Here is a 15,213-nt window from a genome sequence, read left to right on the forward strand (position 1 = left end):
CACCGCTGTTTTGAGAGACTTCCATCGGCTCAATCGTAATATAACTCAAGTACTAATCATGGCGGTAGAAAATCCTAGCTCTAAACATACCTAGTTTACACACACGCGTTCACTTCTGTGCCTCCATGAACGGTTCATATCAGTTAACTCGAATCATGAATAAGAGACTCGTATTGACGATTGCTTTGATTACAACGCACGCAACAACGTGTATTGTAATACGTGTATTGTTTACTCACATATAGACCAGCATAGCCACCGCCAGGGCTAGCAGGACACACAACGGGATGTCAACAAGGCCCAAGATCTCCATGCTGATGGGATGGTAGATATATTGCGGGGCTTTTCCTATTTTGCCAAGCTGCCAAAGCACAGAATAGCTGAACCGCTGGTTATCCACGAGTGTTCCTTGTGCAGAGCAAGTGACAGTATGCGTGTCGCTAACGCCTCAGTCACAGTGGGAAAGGGCAGAAACTAGTTCGCTTTCACAATCATTTGCGCTCACCACACTAGACCTACGTGAGTGATCATATCTAAAATAGATATATACCGAGAGAAAGAAAAGGAGGATCACAGGAAAATTCACGCGTTCCTTTAATATTTTCCAGTTTTCATCACCAGCTTTGAATAGTGCTGTGGTGATGAAAATTGGAAAAAAAATAATAAAAATACACATGTGACAGTGAGATTTTCTGTAACGGCCACCTCAACTAAACAAAGCGAAGATCGACTCTACTGACTTGTTGAACAACAAACTCAATCCAATAAATCAGTGCATGCTGAGATGAGCAGTTGAGTCCTTTTTCAATACATTCGTTGTTCCTTTGAAATTGACATGGTGAAATAGAGCAACAAATCAATTTCCACCTTCATTGCAAATCTCTACTAAACCCAAAATCGAGTTTATTAACACAATAGCACATTTAGTTACATGTACGACAAATAGGTTCACCAACCCCATTTTAAATGTACCACTAACATTCAGTATATATATTAAATATTCTGTATGTGGCCCGGAGGCAAAACTGCAATGACCTTCTTCTTCTTTACCTTGTATGACGTACAGGACACTGACACTAGATCGTGCAGGATTTCACGTTTATTACATTGTCTGTGAAGATATGATTTGATTTGTAATATAGCTGAATAATATTTGAGCATAAAGGTAAACAACACTTTCATTTTTTCAAAGCACAATGTGGTTCGTAGTCTGGCTGAGGACTGACATGATACTCTTTATAAAATACTTTACACATCAGTTATTGTTGTTATACGATGGCAGTTTTCGATAACACGTGGTTCGTTAAAAACAGATACAGGAGTGGAGTAGAGTGTCACACGCACGTCCGTATGAGTATACATATTGCTTGTAACAAATATACCCTTAATGTTCAGCCCAAATTCGATCACTTCAACCGACCCAACACAATATATATCATGCATACAATACATACAACAAGGTACATGACATTCAAATGAAGACAGATCGTATGGAACAACCCATTCTCTGTCTGTCCATCTGTCGGCCTGTTTCTCTCAACCCACTGCTCCAAAAATTGATTCGTTCTTCAATACTACAATCATTGACAGCCAAATTGATGTAGAAAAAATATAAAGAAGAAGAAAAAAGACAAGAAGAAATTACGGAAACAGAATGACTGACCACTCATAATCATTTTACATTTCGCGAAAAAATATAAACGAGCGAGGAAACGGGATTGAATTCTGTAAATAGAAACGACAAAAGCCTTTCCCTATCCATAAGAAATCCGCGCTAAAAGCAGACTCTACTGTGTAAATGTGACTGAGTCATGAGTATGTATCGTCTACAGAGTATTACAGCTGTTGTTTGCAAACATATCACATGTGGACCAGACATTCCATTGACTATACTATAGGATGCGATGCACAGCATGAGTTTATGAATGACTTGAAATAGTGATCATATCAGGTGTTCCAGGTGTTCTCGAAAAGGTGAGCCGTACCTTACGAAATGGTGGCACCTGTCATAAACATACGCTGAGCGGAAAGCAAAAGTGATGCAGTTTCCAGGCGATTATGTGTTAGGTTACTGGCACAAAAGAAAGTGAGTCAATTCACCACAGTTATCGACTGAATCATGAGACAATATAGTACAATAGTTTTCCTCTCTTTGATCCTATCATAACGAGGCTGCAGGTGCATCTTCCTGTTACTCAGCATCTTGGAGATACTTTCAGCTTGATGTCCTTTTCTGTTTGAAGAATGTTAGCATCGCTAAACGTCAACACGTCCTGTAAACAAAGGAATTATGTATATAGTTCTGTTGATCATATAATTATCTAGTCACGAAAATTTGAAGAAAGTCTATTATGCTGAACGTCATTGATTACTTAATGTTATGACTGCGCCACAAAAGCGTATAACATGCTATGAATAGGACAACATGACACTGGAGTAGGTAAGGCCATTTTGATAATCAGACAAGGTGCACACATCGTCATGAATAGACTACGTACGTACATCGCGATGAAAGGACTAAGTTGCAGGATTTACCCTTCTGACAGAACACAAAATATAATAAAATATTAATGAAACTTGAAATTCAACAATCATATATAAAATAATATGTAAAGAAAGGACACAAATCGCCCCACACTGATAAAAAGATTCTTTGAGTTTGGAACTTAATCTCTGTAGTACAATTTGAAAGGATTTTAGTGTCACTGTACGTAAGAGCTCCCTCCGAAAATATTTTTAAAGAAGGAATAAGATCACCATTAAGTGTACAAAGTTTCACCTAAAGTGGTTTGCGTGTAGATATACTTGTGAACACCTTCAACCATTTGTAATCCCCAATGCCATTAGATTGCAACTACAATGTCTGACATCACAGAATGTTGGAGTGTGGATATATTTATTTGTCTAAAACATCCAACAGTTGTAATATCGAGTGAGAACCGAGTATGTTTAAAAGTATGAAACACCAGAGAATAATCAGCCTCGACTATTAATCGAAACAGATTCCATATGTCTGAGATCAGACGCGATATATCTGCTTGCCTTCGGAGTTTTGAATCTCATGATGACAATCACGCAGATGAAAAACGGTGAGGTGGCGATAGATATGATGACGATGGTGATGATGAATACAAACATGCAGTATACCTGTGTGTCCGGCATACGTTCAAACTTCACAGCTCTCAGAACATGCACCAGGGCTATTTTGGCCTCAACCAGAGCCAGACGCATCCCAATACAGTTTCTTGGACCGTATCCGAACGCCAAGAAGGACAATGGGTTGGATTTTTCATCATGTCTGAAAAATCACAGCAAATACAATGTTTGTGGTCTGTATTGGTTATACATCTTCAGACAATCGGAGTGAAGATGAAAATGCCCGATTTTAATATTTTTATGTTAACGACATCCATTTTGCTGACAGATTCAGGAAAATGAAGTTTGGCATTCAGTGTTTCAATCTTAGTCTTGAAGCAAAACATATCACTAAGAGAGGGGATCTGCTGAGTAAAATGGAAAAGAGGTCTGTTGAAGCCACAGAACTCAGAAAGGGCATGTGCTGAGGCAATCAGAGCTGTAAAAGGGTCTTTTGAAGATATGACACAGACTGTGAACAGCATCAGTGTGTGTACATGCAAATATATGTCATGCCACACGAAGCACCTGCCTGGTCTTTACGTGAAGTTGCGAAAGCAGAACCATTAAATTCCTTTGATGGGATGCATTACCTTTCAGGTTTGAAGGAATCTGGATCCTTGAAGAGCTTAGGGTCCCTCTGTATTGCAAATGCAGGCACGAAGACAGTTTGACCCTCATAGATTGTCATGCCTTTGATCTGAATATTCTCAGAAGCTCTGCGGTGCAATCTGAAACACGCAAAAAATTCTGAAGATTGTTTTAATGTGAAATTCATCCTATTTACAGTTGTTTTTTTCCATTTGACGATTATGGCCGTGACCAGGGACACTCCCTCCAAAACAGTACTCCATCTTGTGTCTAATATATACCGAGAATAGCGTGGAAAAACGCTTTATTGTACTGTAGAGGAATACAGGGTAAACAGAGGCACATGTCGAGGATTTGATGTCGACATGCATGTGATCAGGTTCTGAAATTTTGTTTGGTTCCTTTTTAGATATGTTTTTGAAGATCTAACATACAATGACACACTTGTAGCTATTTTCAACACATCTCCCTCAATTGTGTCTGGTATTCATATCGAACACAAATGGCACATACCGCCACTGGGCTTAATTTTTTTATTTGTTTTTTGAACTTACGCAACAACTGGAGGGTACAGTCTGAGCGTCTCAGTGATGACGTTGTCCAGATACTTCAGTTTCCCTATGTTGTCGTAGCTTGGTTCTTCCTAGGACAGAGAAAAAAGACTATGTCTGATGCTGACTGTTACCTTATGTCAGAGATTCGCCAAAACATATTTAACATTGGAGTTTCTGTGTCTGAACATGTATACCAATCATCGTGTTGTTTCCTCAATGTACCGCGAGACGAGACGATTATAGATCCCACATTGACTTACAAAAGGTACACGAATAAGCTCTAATTGTCAAATTCTTGTGACGATAATAATTCTAACTACATCAGGAGAAATATCCACTTTCATATCTTATTTACAATTGTCATTTTCTTTGACAGTGACAATAATGCTTTAAAATGTGTTTGCTAGTTGTATCATATGGTTCCTACTGACATTTCCAAGCATTTCTTTGATTTCATTATAAGCTTTCTCCTGTGTATCAGGGTTCATGGCGAGATTGTACGATGCAAAGGTCAACGTGGAAGCCGTTGTTTCGTATCCGGCAATGAAGAACAGTATCCCTTGGGCAACTATTTCATCCGTTGTTAGACCTGTAAATGTAATCTTAAGGTGGGATGTGCACACAGAGTTTTCTATCAGACACTGAACGCTTCTCTCAATTACAGGTATAACCAGCCAGTGAACAATCTAGTCCGTTTATGATGATGTGCAATATACTACGTCACTTCCCTCCACCTGATACACTGTCTAAAGTCACGTTCACACTCAGCATACTCAGAAGTGTACTCACATAGTTTTTAGTAGACACTGAACGTCTTGCTCTGTGCCGTAACCGGTATAATGGAGACCCAGCCAGTGGGTCAGGCGTGTCTAGATCTCGTTGTCGATGCATTATGATATGCAATGTACAAATTCACTACCCACCATAAGTTCACACTCAGCATGCTCAGAAGTGTTTCTGTACTTACGCCTGACTGTATGTTTCCCTGAGGCCTGACCATTGGCTGTATGACCGTTTTCTTGTTCTGCAGCATCGTCCGTTATTTCAGAGTCCACCAAGATTTGCAGGAAGTCGACTCTCTGCTGAAAATACAATCTCCTTTCATGAGTATATCTTATAAACATTCTTAACATTGATGTTGATAGATCTAATATATGTTGAATTAATGGAGAATGCTGTAAATACCATATGCTTTCTGACTGTGTTGATTGCATATAAATTGAATATATGTTTTATTAAGACTGAATGATACCATGAGGCGATACCCCGACGAGACAATCAGACTGTGGAATAGAATCACTTGACAATCATGACCTACTATTAGAACGTTGACATCAATATACATACATATATATTATCTTCATAAATATTGGTTGATTTAGTATCTATCTATCTATCTATCTATCTATCTATCTATCTATCTATCTATCTATCTATCTATCTAGTAGTATATCGCAACATCATGGAAGTTGTCTTTTCAAAGATTATGTTGCTGGTTTATCTAGATCCAGTGTACTTAGTTATCTGTTCTATTTACATATATCTAACGCAGAGTTTAAACTTTGTTTTACCGATATAGATGATCAACTTACAAGATGGGCAAATGAATGACTCACTAATTTAGCTAAACATGACTTACATGTCACAAAAAAAAGACATAACTTTCCTCTATAAATGTTATATGAGAAATGTCTAGGTTCAAGACACCAATGCCACTAACCTATTTTCACACTATTCCTATTTCAATATATATTTCAAACACATCATGAGAACTAGACCACAACAAAGAGCCAGCATTCCAAAGTTATCACTAACCTCTCGATTTTCCTTTGATTCGTTCTGTCGTTGTTTGATCATTTCCAAGATGTTTGCTTGAAAAAAGTGCATTACTCTGTTTGGAAATATTCCAACTCCGATTTTCCGGATAACCCACACTAGAGGTGGACAGAAGCCTGCAACGGATGAAAACGAATGAATTCTGTTTCAATGATTGTGGGCTTGGAACAATATCACTACCGTCGTGCTAGTTTAGTGTGGGATGGACGGCTGAGCGCTATCAGACCACCGATAGTCTTCTGGATGTTTGCTACGTCACTTATAACGGTATCAAACGCCCAACCATTTTCTTGTGTTAACGATAGAAATCGTTATTGGTGCATATCTACTCCCCACGGGTTAAAGACAAATAATCTTATTAGTGCATACCCCATGAAAACAGACCGTGATGTAAGCGCATATGCTTTACCTTCGTGTAGAAAAATGATATCTATATAAGTGCACATACTACACGCTCGTGTTAGAAACACGAGTTACAGATACAAAGACCATAGCATCATGATGAAAATAAATGTTGTTATCGATACAAAGCCCCATAGCCTCCAGATACAAATCGTTGTTCATGCAAATAATATACCTTCCCGTTAAAACCAAACATATTTGCCTCGTGCCCAAAATTCCAACAGTAGAATTTATGACAAGGTTGTTGAAGGAAGCGACATGACTGTTAGACGTAACACTGTTACCTACGTGCTATCATTGGAAGTAGTCTCCTTGGCTTTGATTGTGTAAACATCAACTTAGCATTAGAGACAAATTCATTGTTGAAATCGTTCTGAGAATCGACTTGTATACCAAAGGCAGTCCTTGAAATCACGTCCATAGTGTAAGCTCCAAAGTAACTGAAAAATAACATTCCAATACATTTATGGGGGTTTTGTTTTGTTTGAACGAGAGAAATACAATGGCGGACAGCAACATGTTACAGCATAATTCGCCAACCCCATGTTCTGCAACAAGCACTTTTAGTTTAATAACTGTTGCAATCACAGTCATGAAATGACGTACTTAGTTCTATGATGAAAATTTACTGCTTTAGGCGTTTGTACAGGTGTTTGCATTAAGGGAGAAACAAAATATCCATAGTAAACAGCTTGCAATAATAAAAAGCAGATGTACTTGAAATTGCAATGCTTCAGCAAAAAAAGCATTTCTTCTCATTTGATCGAACATGAAGAACAGTTTAATATATGTTAACACGGTACTTACTTTTTCATGATCACCCCTTCCTTTTTGCCAATGGCTTTAGAAAAGTTAGTTGTGAGTGTCCTTGCGCAATCGTTGATGGCATCGCACATCTGTTAAGCCAAAGTAATGACCCATATACCAACATACTGGCAGTAATATTGTATGACCGCAAGATATGAAGAACGTATCAAATCAGACAAACACAGCATTACGAATATGAAATATACCAAGTCTAACAACAAACTTGATAATCATACCTTATATCATATACAAAAGAAAGCACATAAGAAACTGGTATAGAGCTTATCATGTGTTTATAAAGGTCGATGGGATGAACTGAGAATAATCGCAATGCCAAAAATCGGTTCCATTTCGTTACAGAATTTATCACTAAAAGGCATGATCAAAGTGTCGAGTCACAAAAATTTAAATCTGATGTGTTAAACGTTCAGTAGTGTGTATGACCACCCCGTGTATTCACAACCGTCAAGCAACGTCTCCTCATAGACTGTCTGATGCGTGCAAACACATTATTGGGGAGATGGCGCCATCGTTCCTGCACCAAGTTGCACCAAAATCCAGCAAAATTCTGGGGTTTTGTTCCTGAGGATGCTCAGTCCTCTTCGATGAGCATCCCATGTGTGCGTGATTGGATTGAGGTCAGATTTGACGTCCCGGTAAGAACGTTGATTCCTGTTTGTTGCAGGTGATGCCTTGTCAAGATGGCTGAGGTCGTGATGAAAGTGCAGACTTCGATCATGTGCTAGCACGAATGGAATACGTTTAGGGGCTAGCACCTAGTAGTGGTAACCTGCAGCATTAAGTAATGCCGAAAATCAGAAATAGTCTGCCGGCTGCGCCTCATTGTCCTTGCAACTTCACTTTTTACTGACATTCCAGCTTCCATCATGCCAGTGGTATGTACACGCTGCACATGGCGAGGCGAGGCATAAGTACTGGCTATCCAGAATAGTGCAATGGTAAGATCATGTGACCAGTGGCACGTGAACAACGTGTTTTAGCACGGTGTTTGGATTTACATAAATGTACTGTGTTGAACCTTTTTCATGAGTCGGTACTGTGTATTATGATACCTAAACACAGTCAATTCACACTTTACTTACAAATATGAAATGTGAAGTTTTTACACCTTTGAACAAAAGACCAGATCTGCATCAGGTCCGTGACAATATTTGTTCGGTCTGTCATACAGCCAATGGTCAGGCCTCAGGGAAACATAGAGTCAGGCGTTAGTACAGAAACACTTCTGAGCATGCTGAGTGTGAAATTTGACATTAGACATCCTCGCATAGCAAGCGAAAGGTGTTGGGACATTTTGTAATCTCAACGTATTGTATTTACCCTACAGTCATAACTAAAATGTCTCACCTTCCTCAGTTTCCCACTACTGAAGCTCGGTGTTATGATATGTCGTACTCTCCGCCAGTGCTCATCTTCTAAGAAAACAACACCCAGATTGAATGGGAAGGGCACGAATGCCAATTTCTGGAAATATATTAAACAGCATATGTATGTAACACTCACTTATATTAGTCCCGGCATCATAGTGGGTTTGAATACCTGTTTAAATTCAGAGAGAGAATTTTTAAATATGTTTTGTGATACTTGTGCTTGACACTAATAACACAAATGCCTTTGCAACAATTTCATGGGTAAGATACTTGAAAGCATTGTTTACCATCCGGTTTCTGAAAGTGTTGAAGCTCTTGACAAACACATCCTTCAGAATGTCCAAATCTGATATCACATAGGCTGGCGTTCTCCCCGTGAAAATCCTTCAAGGCCAAACAGCAACACATTATGAGAAAACATAATGTTACATTTAAAATGGTGTTTTACAGGGAGTTTTGCTTTTACTGAATATCCTGGATAACTCTTTGCTATTGCAAAAGTCACAGCTTCAAGGGTAAGCGGGCTTCTATGACAGTAACATCTTGACTGAGGGAGAGAGTGGTGTGCAACAGTTGTCATGCAACATGTCACACTATCTGCCATGGCACTAAGCTAGAATATTCGATCTATTTTAATAAACCGGAGTATGCCAGGGAGACAAATTTCACCGCAGAATCCCAACTGGTAGTGAGGGTGGAAAGACATCTATCTACCTTCACCACTAGGTAACTGATAACATAAGTGGATGAGACTAAATCATAAAACTTCAGATGCATTTCCTTGTAAATGTAACGTTGCTATAGAGACAGACCAAATTCAGCAGACGCCTACTAGACTATGTGAGAGAGTGAGTGAGTTAGAATGTGGCGTTGAATTGACATTATTTCAGGCATATGGCGACGACATCAAGTCTGCACACATCAAAGTAAATCTTAAGTACAAATTTTAATTTTGTCTTGAAATACATAATTAAGTCTTACTTACAGATTTAAACCTTCATTATATCAAGTTAAATACAGGCAACACATTGTGTAAACAACAGCATATAGCCACATAATGCTTGTACACTACCTGATCTCAGAGACAAAACAACGAGTGAATAGAGGTCCTATTTTGGGTGTGTGCATTCCTGATGCATCCTGGTTGTAATTAGTAGCTTGTAAGCACTGTGCACGTGATCGTGAAGTTTTACCCACATGTAAGCGTCTGAGGTCGGCATTATGTCGAGGTGACATCTTACATTTAACCAACATGTTAGCATCTTTCTAAAATACTGAAAAATCAACTGGGATTTCTGCATTACCAAACTAGTAGCTTCGAGCATTATTACCGATTGTCCTGGAACAGTATGCTAATTCTGCTGTCCAGATCACCCAATAAGTCAAGTAAGGTGCACCTACCCGTATACACTTCCGTACTTTCGATTCCATTCCTTGAATTTGTGGAAGAAAAACTGTAAATAGATAAAATAGGGAATTCAGATAAAAGGGGGCAATGAGATGCAGTCCGTCATGGTGTAACATCAACAGTTTAGATGTTAATAATAAGAGACAATGATATGTTTTTGCTTTTTGTACTTTGTAAAAGGGCTGGATATGGTATTCATAATAAATCAATCCGGTGGCAAACAATAACTGAACCTACAACTCACTAAACTCACTCACTCAGTAATGACACGTGGCACATAAGTAACTGAACCTACAAATGAGATACTGTTTCCCAAAAGAGGGTAGGGTGTTGGTCCAGGGATGCCCTGTTTCTTGAAGTAATTGAAGTTCCAGGTTCCATGTCTGAAAAATATGCATCATTGTATTGCACGAGGCCAACTTCTGAAAACATCTTGAGTGATTGGAAACGTCGTTCAAGGTGAGCAGTTGTGTCTACGATTCAAGGCACATTCACATGTCATACAAACTAAAACTGACCAGCATTTCCATAAATAAATCAATGTGGATGCTAATTCTACCTATACGTAGATGATCCCTATCAGTTAAGAGTAAACACTGTCATTATATTTCTTGTGTTTCAGTTCGTTCTCTATTCGTAGTATACATCAAGTGCCAGGTTAAGTGGTTTGCCTAAAGTAATACATGCATTGTCTACTCACATACAGATCAGTGCAGCCACCGCCAGGGCTATAAGGACATACAACGGGATGTCAACAAGGCCCAAGATCTCCATGCTGATGGGATGGGGCTTTTCTTATTTCGCCGAGCTGTCAAACATACAACAGATGCTGTATAGGAGCCCCTATACAACAAACAGCTCCAACGTCAAGCTCCGTGCGACTGTTCCGTGTGAGGTGCGCTGGTTGTGAATATACGAATTACTAGTAGCTCAGTCCCTGAGGTCATACAAAGGTCTCAAACTGGTTCGTTTTGTGGGTCATTTTTAACTCAGCCTGTAAACATCATAACCATGCGCATAAACACCCGTGTGTCGCAAGCAGCGAACACCTCTAGATGTACGTGAGTCATGTTATTGAAAACCAACAGATTTTAACAACACTGTTGCCTATATTTTATGGCCACTGCAATGACTATTTAAATCACGCAAAAACAATGTCGAATTTGTTTCCGACATAGGACCAATATTCTAATATAAACATCATGATTATACTGAACACATATACTGAACACATATGTCTGCGAAACATTGTAACAACTGGTGGGTTGTTAGTTTGATTTTTGGAAAACAGGCCGTATAACAGTTGTAAAAGACTAAAAGAATCCTCATTATGTGAGAAATACACCCGATAAGAATCGAGTCAGAACGTTTACAAAAGATTTAGAACCTCTCCACCCTTGTATTCTAAACCACATTCATGGTCAAGAATGTCACACGCTATGAGATATCAGTTAACTCGAAAACCATGCACGCAGTGTGCCCCCTTGCCCTCTGAAAATAGGCATGTATTTTGAGCGAGAGAGCTTAAGAGTGCACATCTACCCGTCATAATATGTTCTCTACGCACCACGCACGTGATCCATAGATAACACACACATGTGGCAGCTTTACAGCAGTGTCAAACAGCAACAGGCTACACGGCAATGGGTGCAGTAAACAGGTTATCGGGCAATGCTGTCCTCATTATTAATGGACACAAAGTTCAAAAAGTATGTACAGTTTACTCACTATTCAAGAGCAAACGTGTATAAGGTAAACTTAGGAGTGTGATGCACTGGCGACTCTGAATGGCTGTCAGTACATGATCTGGACTTGAACACACCAGGATCGCACCATGAATATGTTGGTTATCGCCTGTCATAATCTATTTATGACCCAGTTTTTTTATTAAACAATAAGATACAAAGTAGTTTGCACGTTTACCGAAAGTAAAGCATACAGAGATGTATCATTATATAGTTATGGCATGTAAGTTTAACTTTATTTCTCATCTTGTACAAAGTCAGCTTCTGAGAGAACACGTTCGTGAGTTGGTGTCACTGACTGTAAATTCAGATCAGTGTACTTAGTGTACTATTCATTTCAAATGCGGCTTTTGAGACATCACCTGTCAGTGCTCCACCGAGAATATACAAACTATACGAAGCGTACGAAGGAAAGAAATGTCGATTTTCTTCTGTGTTCATAAACTATTCAAAACCAATGGATTTGATTTGACGATGTTTCTCACGTAATCAATAACTTGTATAATGCACGAAAGCAACCTTTTCTAAACGCAACTTTATACAGCGAATCGCATGTGGCTGTAGGGAACAGGAACAAACAGCAAAACTGACGTGCAAGCTCTGACATTCATGTGCAGTAAAATAGAATGTCAGTCAAAGTTTTGTCATGTTCCTCGTACGCCTGGAAGAGATAATACTAAAGCTGTATGTTTCTAACATTGCCATGGGACGTGTTGCAACTGGTCTGCCCCAGTCTGTAGGTGCACAAATAGTGTATTAATCCTTTCTTCTTCATGGGCATGTTCTTTTCTCTTGTCACCTGAAGACTGACGTGATGGATCCTCGTCAACAAAATGTATGTGACTTTATCTATCTAGCTCACTTGACGCACAAAGTGACATTTTCTTCAAAGTTTACACTCACTATTTATGTTCATGTTGCTCATGGCTCGGCATTCTTCTAGAACGTGTTTTCCTCCATAGAGGTCTTTACTTTGCAGTGCCTGCCTGTGAAAGGTCAACTGAATATTGAATGCTGAAACAACATGTACTGTTTGTCTGAAGGAAGATACACCATACAATAGTCAAGAAGCAATGTATGTTCACATACTTTAGGTTGTTGAGCACCGGCCTTCCCACTTAATTCTTCCCTTGTCTACTCTTGGATGTTTTCCATACGCTTACAGCAATGAGCACCGGTATGTTTACGTATAATCGGTTAATAACTTTATGACTCTTAATTCGGCAAATAAGATAATTCAGGGAACTGGTGTCACAACTCCGCTCACTTTAATCATATTTACCATCGTTTTTAATCGTAGAATATAATCGACAATCATTTACACGTTGTATCTCGCATAGTTCATTATTAGCATGTGGTTTTATTTTGCTTCTATCTAACTATATCAAATCGGTGATGACTGGCTATTTACTGTCCTTCGTTGACAGGGCTTTATAAATCATATATGTATATCATGAATTTTGAACTAGTTTTAGTCACGATATGACTGTAATATTGACTTACAATCCCACTCACTTTGGATGATGTATTTGTTCCATGCTACAAAACATGAAGTGTAAACTATTGGATTACATAACTTCTGTACTCAGTGCCATCGGCTTATTTGTGCGATCTTCATTTTGAAATCTTATTCCACATAAAGAGAACATATGATATTGGCCTCTCTTTCGCCAAACGCTCCGTAGAATCTATTGTTAAAGAGGGGAAAAAAGTTCTCGTGCATCATGGAGGTGAACGACAGCCCAGAGGAACCTATCGTCAAGGGTAGTACAATCCATGACCTATCCGTTCACAAACAACGCCTATCGTCTATGTGTCGTCAGGTGTAACGGACGTTCCTGTTCTGTCGATTTGAAGTGGGACAACAGCCTTCGTGGGTCTTTGGTTAGGCTGGTGTTCCTCATCACTGCTGCTGTCGGCACGTGGAGACAAAGGATCTTATGTGGATCATGTATATTGGGAATAATGTCTCTAATGCAGGTACAAGGCTTTCAGTATGTCACCTCAACATCGTGGCCAACACTAACGATGAGTCTGGACTGCGTGAACGGTACTGAAACTACTTATACATAGAATGTGATTGAAACAGAATATCTGGTGGGTTATCCTCAGAAAAAAAAATCTTCAGTTGGGTGTAAGGGGGAAATAGCTGTGGGTGTATCAATGAAAACTAGCTGCGGCCTCCATCTACCAATTAATTCTGCGCCAGTTATGTTGAGCAACTGGCAATCTTATGGCAGCTAAAATGTGTCACCTCCAGTGACATAACAAGACTCGATAACAGTGTTTTATACATTGCCTGAAACCTTTCACTTTTGACTGCAAATGCAATCCTAAGGTTAACAGGGTGGTGCAATGCGTATACATCGATTTAAAACAAAACAAAAAGAACCACTCAAATATTTTATGGAGGTTATGGATGTTTGGATTAACGCTAATTTTATAAAAACCTATAAATTATGTTTTCGTGTAGGAAGTGATGGGTGAAAGGTTAATGTGTATGGTTAATTTAGGTTTTGTATTTTATTTGGTTTAAGTAACATGATGAAAAAGTGTATATCTTTACAACCAGAAGCCCATTTCAGTGTATGTATCCTGGAAACTTGACTCTCTATTACAGTCTATGTATCTCAATATCTGACTCCCATATCAGTGTGTGTCCTGACAACCCGGTCCCTATTACATTGCAAGTATATGTGTCTTGGAAACTTTACTCTCATTCCAGCATGTGTATCTTGAGATCTGACTCCCAAATCAGTGTGTGTATCCTGACAACCCAATCCTCATTTCGTTGTATGTGTGTCTTGGAAACTTTACTCTCATTTCAGGATGTGTATCTTGACATCTGACTCCCATATCAGTATGTGTAGAAATAGTTACTTATCCAGGGTTGAATGAGACACTGTTGAGCGTGGGTGTAAACATGTGAAAGTAATATTGACACGGCAGACAGGTGACAAAAACAAGTGATGAACGTCAAACACCCGCATCGTACATGGTGTTTCTTCTATAGTGAGCTATGTCGATGTCTTGCAACAGAAATCCCATTCATAACTTTGTGAAACACCATCAAATATTAGTTACTCAAGATGTAACAAAATGTTCAAATAAAATCTCAGAAGGGTTCATGTCAAACTTTGCTAATGATGTCAGTATGTCATATATACCATTTCAGTGACTTTTATGAGTACTTAGATTTCATCACTAGGTTACTTAAAGGTCACATGCAACGTAAAAATACAACACAACAGATTCTGATAGCTGTTGGTATGCATTTACCGAAACAAATAATCAAAAATGCCAATTCAACCTATAAAGTTGAAAAACCCCGCGATGAAAAAAGC

General features: G+C 38.9%; 1 protein-coding gene across 1 annotated transcript; it reads right to left on the reverse strand.

The window, feature by feature from the left end:
* Nucleotides 1–1,083: 1,083 nt before the first annotated feature.
* Nucleotides 1,084–10,932, reverse strand: LOC137299104 (cytochrome P450 3A13-like). Its single transcript, XM_067831604.1, has 14 exons — nt 10,825–10,932; nt 10,420–10,507; nt 10,118–10,170; nt 9,004–9,100; nt 8,694–8,810; nt 7,326–7,414; nt 6,807–6,958; nt 6,096–6,232; nt 5,248–5,362; nt 4,712–4,869; nt 4,281–4,369; nt 3,729–3,866; nt 3,148–3,298; nt 1,084–2,273 (listed from the first exon to the last, which is right to left on the reverse strand). Exons 1-14 carry the CDS (start codon nt 10,896–10,898, stop codon nt 2,196–2,198), a joined length of 1,536 nt encoding a protein of 511 aa, XP_067687705.1. The 5' UTR covers nt 10,899–10,932; the 3' UTR covers nt 1,084–2,195.
* Nucleotides 10,933–15,213: the final 4,281 nt, after the last annotated feature.

This window comes from Haliotis asinina, chromosome 10 (assembly GCF_037392515.1).
Source record: "Haliotis asinina isolate JCU_RB_2024 chromosome 10, JCU_Hal_asi_v2, whole genome shotgun sequence".
NCBI lineage: Eukaryota > Metazoa > Mollusca > Gastropoda > Lepetellida > Haliotidae > Haliotis > Haliotis asinina.